This window comes from Myripristis murdjan, chromosome 6, assembly GCF_902150065.1.
Source record: "Myripristis murdjan chromosome 6, fMyrMur1.1, whole genome shotgun sequence".
In the NCBI taxonomy this organism is placed as follows: domain Eukaryota; kingdom Metazoa; phylum Chordata; class Actinopteri; order Holocentriformes; family Holocentridae; genus Myripristis; species Myripristis murdjan.
In genome coordinates, this window is record NC_043985.1 from 15,695,167 (window position 1) to 15,713,659 (window position 18,493).

The following is an 18,493-nucleotide window of genomic DNA, read 5'->3' on the forward strand; positions in this document are numbered from 1 at the left end:
AATCACTCTGAAGTCATTTGATTGTCTCGCTGGTGCAGGGCGTAACCTTAGCGTTTTTAACTCCCATGATTACAAGCAACCTTGAAAAGAGCAAGTCACAGGGCAGCAATGCAAAACCAAGAGCTGGGAAGTAGAGAGGGCTTTAACGGAATGTACAGTACCCCTGGAATAATAGATAAAGTCCAGGCAATGGAAAAATAATAGATCAAGGGACAGCAAGACAACAGTACACATCTATAATGCATAAGCATCTTTACAGGTAAAGATTAACAGGTTACCTTCAAGCACTGCATGGTAGCAGTGTCATCACTTATGCAATTTTAATTTGTTTTGCCTCTGCTAAAACAAGCAACTCTTTGTGACTGAATGGTAAAAAGTCTTTATTCACCAGTTAGTCCATTTAAATAATAAATAAATAAATAAATAAAATCCAGCATGTCTTGGCTGAAACCATTTCATCGCAGAGACATACTGTATGTCCCTTTAGGATGTGGGAATTTGGATTTTAAACTATTTTACAATGCACTAGCCAGCAAATAAATGTGTTTCATATTTTGTCACAAATAATAATAACCCCCTTCTCATCATTTTCCTCCTGCTGCTTTTGGATGGGGCTGCTTTCCACAGATAAAAGCAATGGCAATGGCAGTCAGTCCTTGAGTTTTTTTGCCCATCACAAAACCGCAAGGGTCCAAAAATCCATGTGTACTGCCGAGGTGTCGATGTCAGTGTTTCATTTGTCTAGTTTGGAACAGCAAATATTTGTGTTGCATCATGACAGAAGGAGTGGATGGAGCTCAATAACCAAACAAAAACAAAGAGGTTGCACAAACAGAGCTGCAAGTACATCACTCTCAGGCCTTTATCGATCTCCTTGTTTTCATAGCTAGTAAGAACATGCATTGGACTATTTGCAAGTTCATTTACTTTCTTGTGTAAGATTTTGCATGAAATCCATTTCTGTTTTTAATTAAATGAATCCTCATTTTTTCACACTTTCCTTTACAAATTGAACCGAATTTCATGGAACTTTGTTTGTACTGCCCATTTGTTGTTGAAGGAGGTTCTTTGAAAGGCCTGAAGAAATAATTTCTTATCATAGTCCCCCGAGTGTTGGACACCGGATCATTAGATATTCGGGAAGTAGTGGATAAGTCGTCCAAGTAGTCACTATTGGCTCTTTTCCACCTGCTCGGCTCGACTCGGCTCGACTCTACTCGCCTTGACACAGTTTAGGTGGTTTTCCATTACAATTGAGTACCACCTCACCATGGATGGAGTCATCATTGATGACAGATTCTTTGAGTTGCCACCAAACACAAAAAAGTGTCCACCTCTTCATTTGACCGTGGTACCAGTTGGCTTGCCATTTTCCGACTTTGCCAACTTCAGCGATGATCAATGCGCAGGGTTGCTGTTGCCGTTTTTTTTTTTTTTTTTTTTTTTTTTTTTTTTAAATGCCAGGTTTGGTTTTCGTGAAGGAGTCACTCTCATGTGTCGTCACTCCCTGTCCAATCAGTGGCCTGCACAATGTTTACATCACATTTCGGCTCGACTCAGCTCGACTCAGTTTGCTTGGAACCCCGGCTGAGTAGGTCCCAAAATAGCATCTGCTACCAGGTACCACCACCTAATGGAAAAGCTCTCAAACCGAGTAGAGTCGAGCCGAGTAGGTACTAGTGGAAAAGGGCCATATCACTGGGTGTGTCAAAAGACCCACAGCTTCCCAGGCAGCAGGCAGACACAATGGTTTTAGTGCAGGTGTCAGTGGGAGGTTGTTGGATCTATGCATGGCCATCTATTCACCTTCCCAAAGTTCCTGTGGTGCTGCCTGCAGCCTGGCGACAGCATCAAAAGACTCACTTTGTTCACCTTTAGCTAACTTAAACGACCACAATAGCAACAATGGTGCTGGTCACACCTGGCATTAACATGAATCCTGGATGATCCAATCACAAGTGGACACCTCTAAATGCATGAGGACAGGTTCAACAACTGAGCTGTCCACTTGTGATCGGGTTGCTCAAGACACATTTTAAAGCCAGGTGTGAACAAGGCCACAAAAGCAACAGTAAGAACACACACCCTTCTTTTGTTTTTCGGTGTTTGAGCAGTAGAGCTGACAGTGTGTGCGTGTGTATGTGTATGTGGGTGTGTGTGTGTGTGTGTGTGTGTGTGTGTGTGTGTGTGTGTGTGTTGTGGAAGCCTGTGCAATATTTTTAGATGTGTATATATTTCTGTTTATTCTTTTTGTGTTTAGAATAGAATAAACTTCAATGTGCAGCCAAGGCACAACAAAATGTCCTTTATCAGTATTGACTTCCATAGTTTCCCATCAGCTCAGTCAGGATCCAGCAGAGCATGTGCAAATCCTTAAATTTTAGCTTTTAATATGATTTATATACTTTCATGCAGAGGTGGAAAGTAACTAAGTATATTTACTCAGTAACGTGCTTAAATGCAGCTTTAAGGTACTTGCATTTTATTTCATGTTTGTGAGACTTTTACAACCCTAAATATTATCAGCCTATGAAATGTGCTTCATTGTTTAAAGTAGCCAGCAGTATACGGAAAAGGTTAACAAATAGCACTTTATGTATCTTTATCTATCTTTAGAGGAAAATACTTTCATTTTTGATACATAAGTACATTTTGCACAAGGGCTGGGACAATATGCTTATCTCCTGATTCGATACTATCACAATGCTTGGGTGCTGAGTCGATATGTTCTGTGATTCTAAAAGTACTGTGATTCGATATTATGAATTATGAATTATTTTGATTCAGGAATAATAATTTGTTTAATGTGAACTAGGAGATCAACCCTCCAAGCCAAATTCCTTGCCTGTCTAAACTTTGTTTGCCCGAAAAACTCTTGTTTCTGTGTGAAAATTAAATGCAATCCAATGCAATTAAAACCTGTGAATTCTAACTAATCACACATTGGAGATGTGCAGTTTGATTTAGTTCAACTGTATTGCAATTCTGCCTTTCACACAGTGAGCTGAAAAACTCTTTTCTTGAGGTCCAAGCAGTAATAGATGATTTGTTACACCATCAGGGACTCCTTGGGCTTCACCTTTGAAAACAAAGGATGGATACCTGCCTTACCAGACAACCTAATTTGGTAGAAACTTGCATTAGAAAGACTGGGTCTTATGCATTCGCCTCCAGGGAATTTCCATTTCTGTCAAAGAGCAAGTTAAGCCAGTGGAGATGTGTGTGTGTGTGTGTGTGTGTGTGTGTGTGTGTGTGTGTGTGTGTGAGGCATCTATAGATTGCATATGGATGAAAGAGGCATGGAGTTGCATTTGTCAGACAAACAGGTCTGTAAACATGACACTTCTCGCTGGACTGTACCCGCTGCTCTGATGAAACCGCAGCCTGACAGGCTCTGAAATCATGAATATGGAATTTCTCCTTGAATTTCCATTGACATCAAAACATCAGCTGACAATATCTGCCTAAAGGTGAAACTGAGCCTGAGGTACTGAAGTGTCGCACCCATAGCTGGGTGTAAGTCTTTAATCAATATGAAACTGAGAAATATGAGATGATGTGTTAGTCACACAGGCCAAATAACTTCTGCAAACATGTTAATTAAGTTCATCAAGAAATAGCATGAATATGATTGTATCACAGTGATCAATTGACGTCTTTGTTGTCATAATCAATCAGTTAATCAAATGACTGGTTTTTGTTTACATGGGACACAATTAAAGGTTTTAACAGAGTCATTAAGAGCTTACTTATGGCAGGCCATAACAGTATGGGTATTTACAAAGTTAAGTAATAATAATAATTAATTTTAAAAAATTGTGCCTGATTTTCTATCATTGAAAATATGGCCATTATTTGGCCAGACTCTCGAAAAAAGAGGTCTTAGTCTCAAGAGAATATACTGGTAAAATAAAGGTTGAACAAATGCATAAAAATTAAGATAATAAAACACAAAATCAATAGAGTATAAAAACAGACGTTTTTAGAACACCTTGGCAAGAGGATAGTAGACGGCACTCTACTATCACCACTAGAGGGCATCAACACACAACATGTAAAACACGCTCAAAGTTCCTTTCTGCGTCACTCTAAGTGAACACTGCCTGATCAGTGGAGAAATTCATGTCTTTTGATAAGAGACTAAGTAAGAGGCATCAGTTGGAAGTAGATTTCAAGTTGGCTGATTTCATCATTTTTAGCATTATGATGAAGAAAAGAAAAGACAAGACAAGACAAGAAAAGAAAAGAAAAGAAAAGAAAAGAAAAGAAAAGAAAAGAAAAGAAAAAAACAGTCACATCAGTGGGACATTCAGAATTAAATCTCCAATAAGGTGATAAATGGGTGACTCATATCTAATAATTCATCACAATGACTAAAAAAAAATCATCTACATTGTCTCCAGAAATTATGTCTACCCATGCAGGTTTGAAATATTAATAATGAATAACAGATGCAGAAATTTTGTCTGGGTTTGGAGTTTAGTGAGCTGAGATTGCTAGTGATTGGGAGAAACATTTTCAATAACATTTCACACCTACTGATCACTCCCCTGACATCAATTTTGCCCACTTCATTTTAATGGAAGTGTGATAATTCAATGCATCATTCATCAATGTAGGTTTTTTCTTTTTCTAACAAAGGAACCTCATGTTGAATGCAGATTTGAGTCATTTGTACATAGGCGAATGTTCCTTATAGCCTTCATGTGTCAAGTGTTTTCATTGTTTTTAATTGTGTTACTGAGGTAAACCAAACTGGTCGATCTTACTTAAGCCACTAGGAGGCGATAGTGCACCTTTCATCTTCTGTAAAGGCGTTGCCCTGCCGAGACTACTCTCAGGTCAGCAGTCTGGACACTTAGCCACTTTGCAGTCAAAACTATGCTGTGTTCTCCACCATTGTGGTAATCTGTCATATTTTTACATGGGGAGTTTTTGTGCATGTGTTTGCGATTTGAAAAAGGGCCTAGGCTGATTATACACAAACATTTAGACATGAGATCATTCACCAAAATATCATTGTGCACTATCTGGAGAAAAAAAGGCAACAACTACAATCGTGGAACAATTTGCCAAATTTCAAAGGAAGGCAGTTGTTCATTTTGAAAGTAACGCTTCCTCCCCTGTCTGTGTAGGCTAAATCAATTTGTTTATTTGCCTAAAGGAGTCTGGGTGCAAGATGCCTGCGGACTGCTGTGTAAAGATGTGACCCATAGTTGTGTGGTTCCCGGGCCCCACTGAAGCAATGTGTTTTGCAGAGAGTGGTGCGCTGAGAAGAAATTATCGGACACTAGTGGCTAATCCCTTCTATTTTATCTTCTGCGTTGCGGTGCAACCATCATTCGTTTAGACTAAGTAGTATGCTAAACTTACTTTTTTCTGACGCTCTGATTGATGGCTCTGAGGATGCCGCCTACAGACTAGTTATTGGTTTCATAATAGGCCTACCTTTAATTTATTGTGACATTTTCCAGCAGCCACTTTGGTCATCAAAACTCTGCAGAACCAAATGTTATCATATGGGCTGTTCATGAAGCCAGACTGCATTTTACTGGTGACTTTGATACTGGATACGTGTAACGGTACAGATATTACTAGCCTATATGTATTCTGGAGTGGCTGTGTGTGTGTGTGTGTGTGTGTGTGTGTGTGTGTGTGTGTGTGTGTGTGTGTGTGTGTGTGTGTGTGTGTGTTGGTGGGTGGGGGTTGAGGTCGTTGTCTAAATTTTGAGAGGAAATGCAAAAAAGCATAGGCCACATGCATCACCGCTGTTTATCCATGCACAGAAATCCAAATGCAGAGCAGTGTCGCACTGACACTGGTGAGCTCAATCCTGGTTGACACTCCGTGAACACACCAAAATGCTGCGCTCTGCTCGGCTCAGGGCCAACTTGGCGCTGGGGGCCGACGGGAAATCTGGGTGGAGGTGGGCTTTCCTGGTGAGGGCTGGACCTACAGGAACCAATGAGAGCGTCGTCCGAGGTGGCTGCAATGACCGACCAAGTGTAGGGACCTTATATACTTCGGGGCGCACAGCTAAGGTACATTTAAACAGGATTGTGTGGCGAAAACAGACAGAAGAACGAGGACGCACACAAACAAAACATCAACCTCTGATAGTCTTCCCTCACATCGGGGATCAATCGACAACATCGGGCGCTTCGTGTTTTTTCCCAATTAGTTTCCAACTGGGTTTGTGGAGAGCTTTGGAGATGTCCAACGTTCAGCTATCGAGCAGCGCTCTGGAGAGGCTTGTGGCCAGGCGGACCTTTCCTCTCCACAGACGCACCGGCGTCTGTCGCAACCTCTTCGGACCAGTGGATCACGACGAACTGAACCGGGAGATGAAAGCTAAGCTGCGTGAGATTTCCGAGAGGGACCAGCAGAGGTGGAACTTTAATTTCGAGGCCAACACCCCGCTGGATGGGGATTACGAGTGGGAGGAGAGCCCCGTGGATAAGACCCCGGTCTTCTACCAGGACTCTGTACAGATCGGGAGAACCAGAGTGGTTGTTACGCCCGTAAAGGGGAAGCCCTCCCCGGACTCTGGCCTCCCAGAATGCCCTCGTATGGATGTACTGGATCGCTTGGCCGACCCCGAAAGCAGCAGCACTCCCTGTCCGGCCGAAATCAACCAGGAGAACCGCACAGACAAACTCAACTCAGGGAAGTCGAGTCGCAGACAGGTTCCGTGTGTTAGACGCAAGAGGACGGCCACTACTGACACCAATACGACACATATCACAGGTAACTATCACACATGTTGAAGTTGTGCACGGAAACAAACGGGGTTTGAATTTGGTTGCGTCTCGTAGCCAGACATCCCCCTTGTTTTTTGCTCGCTTTCGTGCGTAATTTCGCTCTATCGGGATGGCCGTGATTTCTAAACGTGATTTCTTCTCTCCTACAGACTTCTTCGTGAAACGAAAGAGGGCTGCTGATATGAAGTGTAATGATTTGAGCGCCTGCCACCACTCCAGGTCTCCAAACCCGGTGGAACAAACCCCACGAAAGAGAATTCGCTGAAGGTATGAGGCTTACTTGTTCACATTTAACCCCATATTAATATATCGCTCTAGCAACGGTGATAATAATGAATGTGATGTGGGCATCCAGTTGTAAAGTGCCTCTGTATATACATAGGCCAATCTGTGATTTACATTATATACGGTTGGAGTATGGGCTTATAATGGTAACGAGACAGGCAGGTTTAAACATGGGACTGGGGGGTGTTTTTTAGGCAGTCATGGAGAAACTGCAGTAGTAGTGATAGTAGTAACAGTAGTAATACTAGAGGCTGGGGGAGGGGAACTGCGTCATGGTGTGGCGGGAAAAGGCTTGGGTAAAGGGTGACGCCTTCTCCGAGATTTGCTGTCTCCTGTTTCCTCCAAGCTGACTCACGTCTTTCCTCGGAATGGCTGCCTTTTTTGCTTTGGCGGATTTGCCTAATCTTACGAATATTCTTCGCTTCTCAGGTGTTTTGCACTATTGCCACGAATCTTTTGAGGATGTTGAGGAGGATCTTTCCCCCCTACAAGCCGGAGTGGAGGAGAGCAAAGGGGGGCGGTGGGAGAAACCCGACCGCTGCTCGGTGTCTGCGCGGACCGGCGGAGCGCAGCCTGAATTGCGGACTCTCAGGACTGAACGGTCAGGGAAGAGACAGAGAGGGGAAATCCACCGAATGACTTCTATCCAGTACAAATGTAGCATTCATGGTTGCTTTTGCATTCAGCCACTCGACAGTGTTAAATGTTTTAACATCTGTGCAATCCTAAATTACTTTAAAATTGTCTACACTGGCCAAAAGTGTACAGCTTTATAGAGACAATAGCCTATAAATGTATATTTCTGTTTAAATGCCTGGTTTCTGTAAATGTATATTTTTTAAGACTATTCTAACTTATAATTTATTTATGTTTCTTTATAATTGTAAAATTGTTGATTTAGCCGAATGGCGTATTTTTATTTTATTTACATTTTTTTTATTATTATTATTATTATTGTGATGTTTTTGCAATCATGTAGCTTTCGATAGTAGTCCACACTTGAAAAAAGTAGAATTGTTTGTGTTTCTGAGCCGTTTTCCGTAAAACTGCCTTCATTTCGTCTTGCAAAGAATGCAAATAAAGTATTTTTCGTGTAAACTATAATCAGCTTTGTTGATATGTTTTTGTCCAACAGCTCATAGCTCTGTGGTTTGTATGTAGGCTACTAAAAATAAGCACCAGCCTCCTGAAAATGAAATTGTGTAATATTGTCTTGCACTGGTGCTGAGGACTATTACCCATCTAAATCCCAAAAGACAGAATTAGAGGGTGTTTACTGAATTATTTATTTTAAACCAAGACAACTAATTCGTTCATAGGCATAACTATTTGGAATTGTTATTTCCTATGTGTAGAGGCTGGAAGCCATAAAGATGAAAGGTGCGGGCCTAGCCTAGTAATTGCTGCAGGGAAAGCCCTGTATTTCTCATGCCCAGTGTTATCACTGACAGTTATTACACTTGCATTGCCTGAGGACACAGGTACATTTGATTTCTCTTTGGCCCTTCTGTATATTTGCTTGTCCCGTCTATAGGCTCAGACCTTGCGGGGGGGAAACGCATTCAGACGTGCAGTCTTGGGCAGCATGGCAGCTGCAGGATATAGGCTGGGATTTAAAGGCCCTTTCGCCCCTCTAAAGAAGCAGCAGCTGCCTTTGGATCCCCGCTTTGTCCACGAAGACACCCCCACATCCACCCGCACTCAACAAGCCCTCTAAAGACCCACTCACACACACTGTTTACCCCGCCGTGGATACACCGGGCGTGGAGGCCACCTGCCAGAGTTAGAGAAAGAAAACTACTAGTCTTTGTAATTGTCCTCGTCTATTGAAACAAACCATTCAACAGGTCATACTTGCAAGTTTGCACTTAATTGAAAGAAGGCAAATGCTCATGCGAACTGTAGGCCTACAGGCTTCAGAGATAGTCAAATTACATTTATATAGGCTAGCTACATATTTATTTTCCACCATTTTTTTTTTTTTAAATAACCTCGACAATCTGACATTAACGTGTTGATGAAATGGAGACTTTTGATGGCCAGAGTGACTTTGTCAGCTCTTTGCAGCCATAAGCTCTGACGGCCTTGTTCTGATTTCCTACACAAAGCGCTCCCCGGCTCCATTCTTTCCTTTTTGTTGCCATATGGCAAATCCATGTAGACATAGCCAAGACCCATTCACTCAGCCACAGAATGTCCTGCATCACAGAACAAAAGACACTTTGTTTGGCTGCTCTATTGATACGAACGGGCGAAAAAATATTATAATTAATCTATGGCTATATCCAGCTAATTAACGCCCATATGCCCACGGGGAGCCGCGAGGCCATTCAGCGTAGTTTTAAATTCAAAATAGTTTACATGTTAAAGACAACAGCTGTTCATGTGTTACTTTAATGAAGTCCCCTCTGTGCTGGAAACTGGACACATTCAGGGTTTAAGTCCACCTTAACAGTTAAAGGGTCATCTTTCATTATTTACCTTTAAATAGATGTAACTATATTAAATTTGTTCAAATAAAAAGACCTTAAAATCATTCATCATCGTTCGTTTTACCCAAACGGCACCTACTTTGATCTAAAGGTCATAGGTTAAGGCCTGAAACACAACTGAATATATGTATATATGCCTTTAAATCTGTTATTACAGTATAAACGAAATGCTGTGATTGCTAGTCGTTTCATCATGCGCACTATGCAGAATGTGAAGTTTGATTTGTTTTGCATAGAATACCAGCAAGAGCTTTTAGTGAAACAATAAATCATCTGGACTAAGGCCTTGACTTGAGTTTGACATTGCCTAGGGACACGGTGCAGTATTAAAATCTGATTTCTTCATTTTATGTTTTGAAAGGCAAACCCTAGCCTAATTAATTATTATAACAGAATACACACAATAGCTGAAGAAATCAGCTTTATGGACTCAGCAGCTTCCAACTCTTAGTTTCAGTTACCAATAAAAATAATAATCATGTCATTTGTTGTTGTTGTTGTTGTTGTTGTTTTTAACATTTTGCAAAAGGAAACAAAGGAAAAGGTCTTTAATCTTTTCTGAGGTTCAATGTGAAGGCCTAGTCAGCGTCAGAACCGAGCTGTGCCTTTGCAGATTCAGTACATAAAAGGTGGTTAAACTCGACCTTTGTCGACCTTGAGTCTGCAAAAAATAAGGAAAACATTGTGTTATATGATCAAAATCGACATCACAAGATGTATTTTTCCTTATATCTTCATAAGATGTCCGTTTGATAGATTTGTGTCATTCTGAATTTACCTCATAAAGATTTAAACTACAGCCTGAAAAGAAAAGGTAAAGTAAGGTGAGTAATTTTCCTAATTCGTTCCACTAACAAGACCTAAAGAAATGCAAATTGTGGCCTCTGCGATAAACGAAAGGATCGAAATATCATTCATGCATGGTATTGCTTAATTTCTGAAGACCTACAGAGAAAAACATGATCGTGCCCTTGAGTGTCACTATGAAAGACAAAGGGTGTATATAGGCACTGATTGCTTTTATCTGAATGGGTCCAAATAAAAGTTTGTAATTTTTATCATAATGGAGAGCAAATATTAAACTAATATTGGAAGCCATATGTAAAAAGAGATCAAATCAAGGGAGCACTGAGGCCCAGCAGTGTTCCCTCTGTTCTCAGCAACATAAATCCTAGTCATGTCTAATAATTTATCAAACTGACTAAACAGCAAATAACTTCATTTTCCTAATCAGTTATGCTACACCTTTTCCAGAAATTAAACCAATTTGGACGATTGATTGGCAAATGATTTCGGGGACTTTGCCATAGCTTGCGATTTTAATGAAATGACGTCCTTTATGAAATGTGGCCTTGAACATATAGCAAAAGCAAAAAACAAACAAAAAGAAAGAAAGAAAGAAAGAAAACTCAAATAGCATTTCCCCCTCAAAACACACAATTAACGGGACAGTCTGCAAAGACGGCAATTAAATATAGAAAGGAGGAAAATCAGCCAAGAGGAATTAGCATTTTCCATGACCATCTGGCAGCGGCGCAGGCGACAGGGAACAAAGGCGAGCTGGATGGAGAGGAGAGGCGAGTGTGCCATCGCATTGACCTGCAAATGAGGCTTTGTCACCGAGTTAAAGCTCCCTGACCCCCTTTACCCCCCTTCCTTAAAAGCGTGATTTTTTTTAACCTAGCATGACGAATCAACGCCTGAATTCACGTCTGTATAGGTTTATAGGCACTGGCCCAGACCAAATTGTCTTGTAGCTACGAGGAATTATTGAAGCAACATCCAAAACACCAGTCTGCAACAACACAATGTCCACCCTAACAATTATTTAATCAGCTACTGAGTTTGAAAATCCCGTTTTCCTATCAAGAATCAGACACGGGGGATGCAAGGCAGAATAAAGCAGGTTGCTCCATCTTGCAAAGTTTAAAAAAAAAAAAAAAAAAATCACCTGTTGTAATAAAATTAAATATACACAGGTTGCTTTGGGCTCTGATGCACAGGCTTGATTTATTTTTTCGCACCAAAAGCTCCCAAATACTTGATGCGCATTCCTCTTTATTTCATGAGGGATGCAGGAAATGTGGACGAATGGAGGCAATGTGCCAAAATTCTTAAAGTCTTCCTGTTTATCCTTCTTTTCTGGGCCTAGGTCTGGGATTTTCAGTGTTTAGGTGGCCATTGTGTGTGTATGCGTGTGTGTGTGTGTGTGTGTGTGTGTGTGTGTGTGTGTGTGTGTGTGTGTGTGTGTGTGTGTGGGGTGAGGGCCCCTAGGACACCTGTGCCACCCCTCCCCCTTGTCCCACTCCAGGAGTTGAATAGGCGGCAAGAGACCCACGTGTTTGCATAAAGGTGAATGTATCCAGGGGAGGGATCTGTTCAAAGTCGTGCGCATTGTGTGTGTGTGTGTGTGTGAGTGTGAGTGTGTGTGTGTGTGTGTGTGTACCTACTCTCTGTAAAGCAAGCAAGTGTTAATTGTAGAAGGATACTATACAAATATCACAGCAAAGGTAGGCTCTTAATCTTAAAGAGATGAAACGGTAGTCTATGATAATGCCGCACAAAAACTCCCCACCGAGTAAAGAACAGATACACACTGTAATATAACAATATAACAATTTTATACTGATAGCGATCCATAGTACCAAGCAAATGCCCAAATGATAGCGTTATGTGTGATAGCGTTAGTGTAATAGCGTTACACTATACGTCACCAGAAGAGCCGTATGAATATTCTAGAGATACAATAGAGCATAATAAATAGTCAATAAAATTTACTATAGAGTTTCACAAGTACACTATAACTCTATAGGAATGTTATAGGAATACCAGATTATAGTGATGCCACGAGGGACAATAAAGTACAATGACGCTACTATAAAACGCAGTAGGGAACCACACCACAGGCACATCATAGAAATATAAAATTTTACGAGACATCAGATACGGGATACCATCTTGTAGTGATGCCATAGGAGACAATGGAAAGTCTCGATAAGAATATTATAGGTATATTTAGGTATACTGTAGTGTTTTTTGGGGGGGGTGGGGGGTGCTCGCAGATGCCGTAGCCTCCCTCTCCCGTCTCCTGGCCCTTTTCTCTTTACATCCACTCAGTATTCATGCCTGTGAGCAACAAAGACCACAGCTCAATCCACGCAGGAGGCGGTGTGACAGGGAACTCGTGGCAGCTTTTCAGATATCTTCTTTCTGTCTCCTCCTCTGCTTTTGCATCTCGACTTCGGCCTCGGTTGGAGAGATGGAGTCGGGGGTGGAGAAAAGAGGAGAAGAAGGATGGAGGGAGGGGAGGGTGTTAATCAGCCTCCCACCTCAATTTCTAATTCACTTTGCTCTCCCCACGCATCAAGGGGATCGGATTTAAAACCCTCCCCAGAAGAAAAGCAGATCCCTTACAATGTTTCACAACGTGCTGGAGCGAATGGCCAAATCCTTTTGGAGTCTAGACTACTCCTGCACTGCAAAAAGTATCTTAGCAAGTTATTTAGTCTGGTATTGGGGCTTAAAATTTTGTTTACCTTAGGGGGAAGAAAATGCCCCAGTGGCGAGAGATTAGCTCACTTCTTTCTAATGCAAATCTACATTTTTTTCCAAGAATTTTCTTGAATCGTGTTATTTTGATTGTGGAGCGTGGTATCCCAGGCTACTTCATGCTCTGGCTCCTTCAAGGCCTAAATAATCGATAAAAATGCAAATAACTGGAAGTGGATTATTTGATCACTGGTACATTCATTTATTCATTTACTAATTTATTTTTTAATTTTTTTTATTTAAATTCATTTATTTGTAATTTTTTTTTCATTTTTTTGAAGGGAAATTGTAAAATGAACATTTTTTGCAGTGGGTTTCAACAAGTGAAAATGCGTTGTAAGCAAGTGAAATTTGCATGATGGAAGTTTTTAGTTTGTTTCCAGAAATACCAGGTTTTTAAGTTTAACACAGCAGCCTTAGGACTTACTCAGATGAGGTTTTGCCTGGCTATCTTAGTCAAATTGTATAGGTTATAGAACGTCAGTGTGAATTTAGTCTGTAATGCATACAGATCGTTTTGAAAGGAATTGTATTGTTCACTTGTGCATTTCGAGAGGTTTGAGGGAATTTGGCGATGCCAGCGCACACTGTAAAAATTGTAAAAAATCAGTCTGGCAGAAATCGCTTCCTTAGGTCCTTAGGGAACAAGTTAAAAAACAATCATGTTGCCAAAATATGTGGAACGTGAACAAATGTCTTGCAGCAAGCAGGGCGACAGGCCTAACGCAGATAATTACCCAACACAAATAAAATGACAGCTTTTGCAATACACACACACACGCAAGCATGCACGCACACACACACACACACACACACACACACACACACAGAAGCACGCACACCTTCAACTTGTCAGACTTTTGTGTGCTTGTTTCAATAACATTTTTTTTTTTTTTTTTTTTTTTAGAGCCAATAGTAAAAATGGACTTTTTTCAGTGTAATGGCACATCAATCAAAACATGTCAATGTGCTTTACCTCGTCTTTTCCCGCCTGAAATCGGGGTGAAAAGGTCACACTATCGATTTGGCGCCAAGAAATTCTTTGTTAAGTCATTCACATTCCTCTACAGAGCTGACTGGAGCTGCAAATGCCCACATCGTCCTCCAGTCTTTTCACTCTACTTGTTATTATAATGCACACATATTACTAAATCTTGTTTAATGTTTAATGTGGTTGTGTTATGGCAAAGATCAGGTTATGTTTTATTGTAGGCCTGTGTTGCATTGTTGCAGGATTGTATGCACGCTATATTTAAAAGTGCAACAATTTTAAAAGGAATTTGGCTACCACATTTACAGTTGTGCATAGGTGTAACTACCATTATGTGATAATAGGAAAATGTGGGAACTAATGCAACAACTGGATTGCACACCCCTTTTAAAGAATTTACTGAAATTATTATGGCTGGCTTTCAAAACAGATTTTAACATGTATAGGGATTTTAAAAGAGGTTAATATTTCCTACCTTTCTTTGGCATTACCCTTAGCAAGCAGTTTTTATGTAATTTATGAAAGTGGTAATTAACTACATCACCCGTATCACTGGGTTCAAGCCCTCAAGCTAACAAGTAGGGTTTTTCCATTGGTACTTTTGGCTGCGCTGAGTCAAACCATGCAGCACTGATTTGTGTTACCATTACCAGTTTAAACATGTCGAGTCACACCCGAAATGAACCATTTCCGGACTCGGGCCAAAGTGTGCCAGACATCAGATGGGCTACTAGTTAGCCATTCAATTTAAGATTCCTTGTACTACAAAGCAGTGGAGTGATATTATTGATATTATCATTGATGATGTTTCATGTAAAGCAGGGCTGTTCATTTCCAAATTAAATTAGGCAAGACTTTAAAACCAGGAAACATATATGGGCCAGACATTTTCAACAGTATTTAATATTCTTTAGTATATACTGCAAAGCACTCATTGCAAATTAAACACATTGTTTTGGCTTTGGAGATGGTGTAAAATAAAGTATTTTCCAAATCAGGCAGAGTTAAACCGACGGTGTTCATCAATTTTCCATTTCAAGATTGACAGAGACGTATTTTCAGTGTCTGTCTGTGACTGTCAATAGCCACATGTGTTGAAAAGCTATCTGGCGTTTTTCGAATGTGTCCCATCAGAAAACATGAAAGATGTCCTGGTAGTTATCACTTTAATTTTGCTTCCTGAATGCTTACGGATTTTAGGCCACCCTTGCAGTGCTGCAACTATTTAATCTACACAATAACATTGCTATAAACAAATGATATTCGTAAAACAAGATTACAATTAAAATATTAAAACTCGTATCAAAATAGACTATTTAATTCAAGCTCGCTGGGCCTCTCGGAAGTTACTTCTGGGCCGGATGTGGCTGGTGGGCCACCAGTTGAATAGGACGGATGTAAATGAACCTCTCTTTAACATTTGTGTCATAATTCCCTGATGGTCCTCATGCACGTTGTGACACAAACGTCCATGAAAGAATGATAATGTTGCATGCAAATTAATCTCTCTCATACATTTGAATCACAATGTACATGATGGTTAGAAACAGGCTGTCTGCAACAGACCTGAATGCTCACTCCCACCTACATTCTGTGATCAGTGGCTGCTGATGCCTGCTCTGCCTTTCCTTTATTTTAGATTAGATTTGACTCAACTTTGTCATAGCACAGGGTATAAAATACTGAGACAACAAAATGCAGTGTAGCACCTAACCAGAAGTACAGCAAAGTGCAGTGCTGGCTACTTATGATCAAGCACAGTTGCACAGTGCAATAGTAAACAGCGCTAAGGAGGGCGCTTCTTTTAAACGTCATCGCCTCAAGACAAGCACGTCATCAGTTAAAGATACACCTTCAAGCAGGTAGCCCTGTTGTAAAGGAAATGCAAATCCCAGCCTCACTGGGCTGATGTGATGTAGTCAAACCAAGTGTAGCCAAGCCATGTGAATGGAAAAGGCCAAAAGCATCCCATCTGCCAAAGTGCCCTTGAGCAAGACATTGATTCCCTACCAGCTGCAGTGATGCTGCTCTGTGTCTTGAGGTGGAGCTGCATCAAATACACTCCTCTGTGGCACAGTCAGTTGATCACCATCAACATATGGTGCCTGTATGTGTGTGTGTGTGTGTGTGTGTGTGTGTGTGTGTGTGTGTGTGTTTTGTGAGTGGTGCATTCCTCCAGCAGACACATAGCATTACATTCACTGATGGTATGTGGACACCCTCACAGCATGGACTGAGGTCAGGTCATTGTTAATGTAACCAAATCATAAAGTACTAGCAGTGTGCAAATACCAGACCATATTTTTCAGTTTAATATAGATTGTATGCACAAGGCTGCATACTTTAAAGCGGAGGTCTCTGAGTGTTTACTGCCCTGAGACACAGTCAAGGAAAAATGTGCATCAAGTCTTATAAGAAGACAGAAGACATGACTTATATTGGTTTCAAACAGTTAAGACTATGTCAGTGTGTAGCTATTGCTCCATTGTACTATTAAAATGTTTTTTTTTTTTTAATTATTATTATTTCTATTTCAGAATTCAAATATCAAACAGCTATTGGCATAATGCAGGAATGCAGTTTCCTCAAATCAAAAGTAATCAGCACCTAATGTTTTATCATCAGCAAATCAGTTGCAGTTTTTAAGTACAGTTTGAATTATTTCAGTTAAAAACAAACGGATGCTGTAGTGTTTCAGGGGACTGGTAGGCCCTGAACCTCCAGCTGTTAGCTCCAATTCTAGATGGCTGCTTATTGTCTGTGATTGACTGGTAGCGTCTCAGCATTCTCAAAAGAAAAGATGGTGAAAAGATGGGGCACAGCGCCTCACACCAAGTCAGACAGCAACCAACTGTGGGTCTTTTGAGTTTCAGACATACTGTACTTATCAAAAGTGGATAACTTCACTTGGGAATGATGGTTTTACAACCAGAAAGCCATATGCGACTCCACAGGAAGGGGGCCTGCCACATTGTGGCAGTAATTAGACAGAGAGGAGAGAGGAGGAGACGGAGATAGTGGGATGACACTTGAGAAATGAGATCTAACTCCATCTCAGTGCCAGTCCTGACAGCCAGAGTCCTCCACCTCCATTCTTTGCTCCTCTCCCTTTGTTTGTCTCCTTTTCAGCCCCTCTGAGCCAAACCTGTTCCCCTTCACACCCCGTCTTGCCTGGGATATGAGTCCTCTGTTCAGCGGCTGCTGTCTCTCTTTTATCTGTCCATCCATCCATCTCTGACGACTCTCCTCCTTGCTCTTCTCCTCCCTGTCCCTCTCTATTGGTGAGGCAAGTTTTCCTCTCCTTCAATCATCTTGGCTCATAAAACTTGGGGAGGAGGGAGAGCGGGCTGTGTTTTCAGGGCTGGCTACACCGCTATGGGTGCACTGACTCGGACTAATGCTATTCGCGCCTCACATTTGCTCGCCAGGTCCCATGAAAAGGGACAGCCACGGCAGCCTTTATGGGACACACAACAAAGGACCATCATTCATCAGGCAGTGGAGCACTGAGGAGTAGCAGAGTTTGGGTTCATCCCGCTAACGCTCAGCTGCCCGTCTTTGCCAGCAAAATGTTCAGGCCCAGTCGTCTCGTCAGTGGGACTTGTAATCTTCTTTTTGCTTGACTTTCAAGTCTTTTCATTGCTGGAAGGTCACAGTCACTTTATGCTCAAGGTGGCTGCCTACAAGTTGAGGAAAAGTTTTGAGAAGATGCTGAATTGTCCAGAATTGTTATTTTTTTGTGGGACTGACTGTGTCATAAATTTATATACGTTAAACACGTCCAAGGTGCTTTTTAGATTAAGTAGCTGATGATGATGTGTATGTGTGTGTGTGTGTGTGTGTGTGTGTGTGTGTGTGACAGACGTGGGCTATAGTCCAGTGTCTGGTGGCAGTATAGATTTATTGCCATTAGTCCAAGGTCACACAAGCCACTATTAATCTTCACCTTTCCTCGGCTGCTCCTTCACACAGGGCCAGAGGAGGCCTGCTGGTAACACATAACAATACCCAGAATGCCACAAGGCCTTGTCAGCCTGTCCTAATTTGTGGACGTGGTCCTGGGGTTGAATTCATCCACCGCTGGCCGCTTGACCTGCTGTATTCTGTTGGTGGATTAGCGACATCTTTTAGTCCCCACGCAGGGCAGCTCAGAATGGGCTGATACGCCGCCTGCAATTACACAGCAGGAATGGCCTGCTTATACATACACACACACACACACACATGCTATGCACACACACATACACAGATGGATGGATGGATGGATGGATAGATGAATGGTTGGCTGGAGGGAGAAAGAGGAGAAGCAGGTGATGGTAGGATGCTTTGAAGAGGACTAAAAAAAAGAAGGAGGAATTGTAAATTGCGTCATTGTGTCCTTGTTTTTTGTGCTTCCACAGTGAGCATTCAGCCTG

The 18,493-nt window shown here is 41.4% G+C and overlaps 1 protein-coding gene across 1 annotated transcript; it reads left to right on the forward strand.

Moving 5' to 3' along the window:
- Window positions 1–6,045: 6,045 nt before the first annotated feature.
- On the forward strand, window positions 6,046–8,103 carry LOC115360786 (cyclin-dependent kinase inhibitor 1C-like). Its single transcript, XM_030053927.1, has 3 exons — window positions 6,046–6,747; window positions 6,911–7,028; window positions 7,476–8,103. The coding sequence occupies exons 1-2, from the start codon at window positions 6,213–6,215 to the stop codon at window positions 7,024–7,026; spliced, it is 651 nt and encodes a 216-aa protein (XP_029909787.1). The 5' UTR covers window positions 6,046–6,212; the 3' UTR covers window positions 7,027–7,028; window positions 7,476–8,103.
- Window positions 8,104–18,493: the final 10,390 nt, after the last annotated feature.

Coding starts and splice junctions, on each gene's coding strand:
- LOC115360786 (XM_030053927.1), top strand. CDS start 6,213: ATGTCCAACGTTCAGCTATCGAGCAGCGCTCTGGAGAGGCTTGTGGCC. Junction 6,748..6,910: donor CAATACGACACATATCACAG/GTAACTATCACA, acceptor TCTCTCCTACAG/ACTTCTTCGTGAAACGAAAG.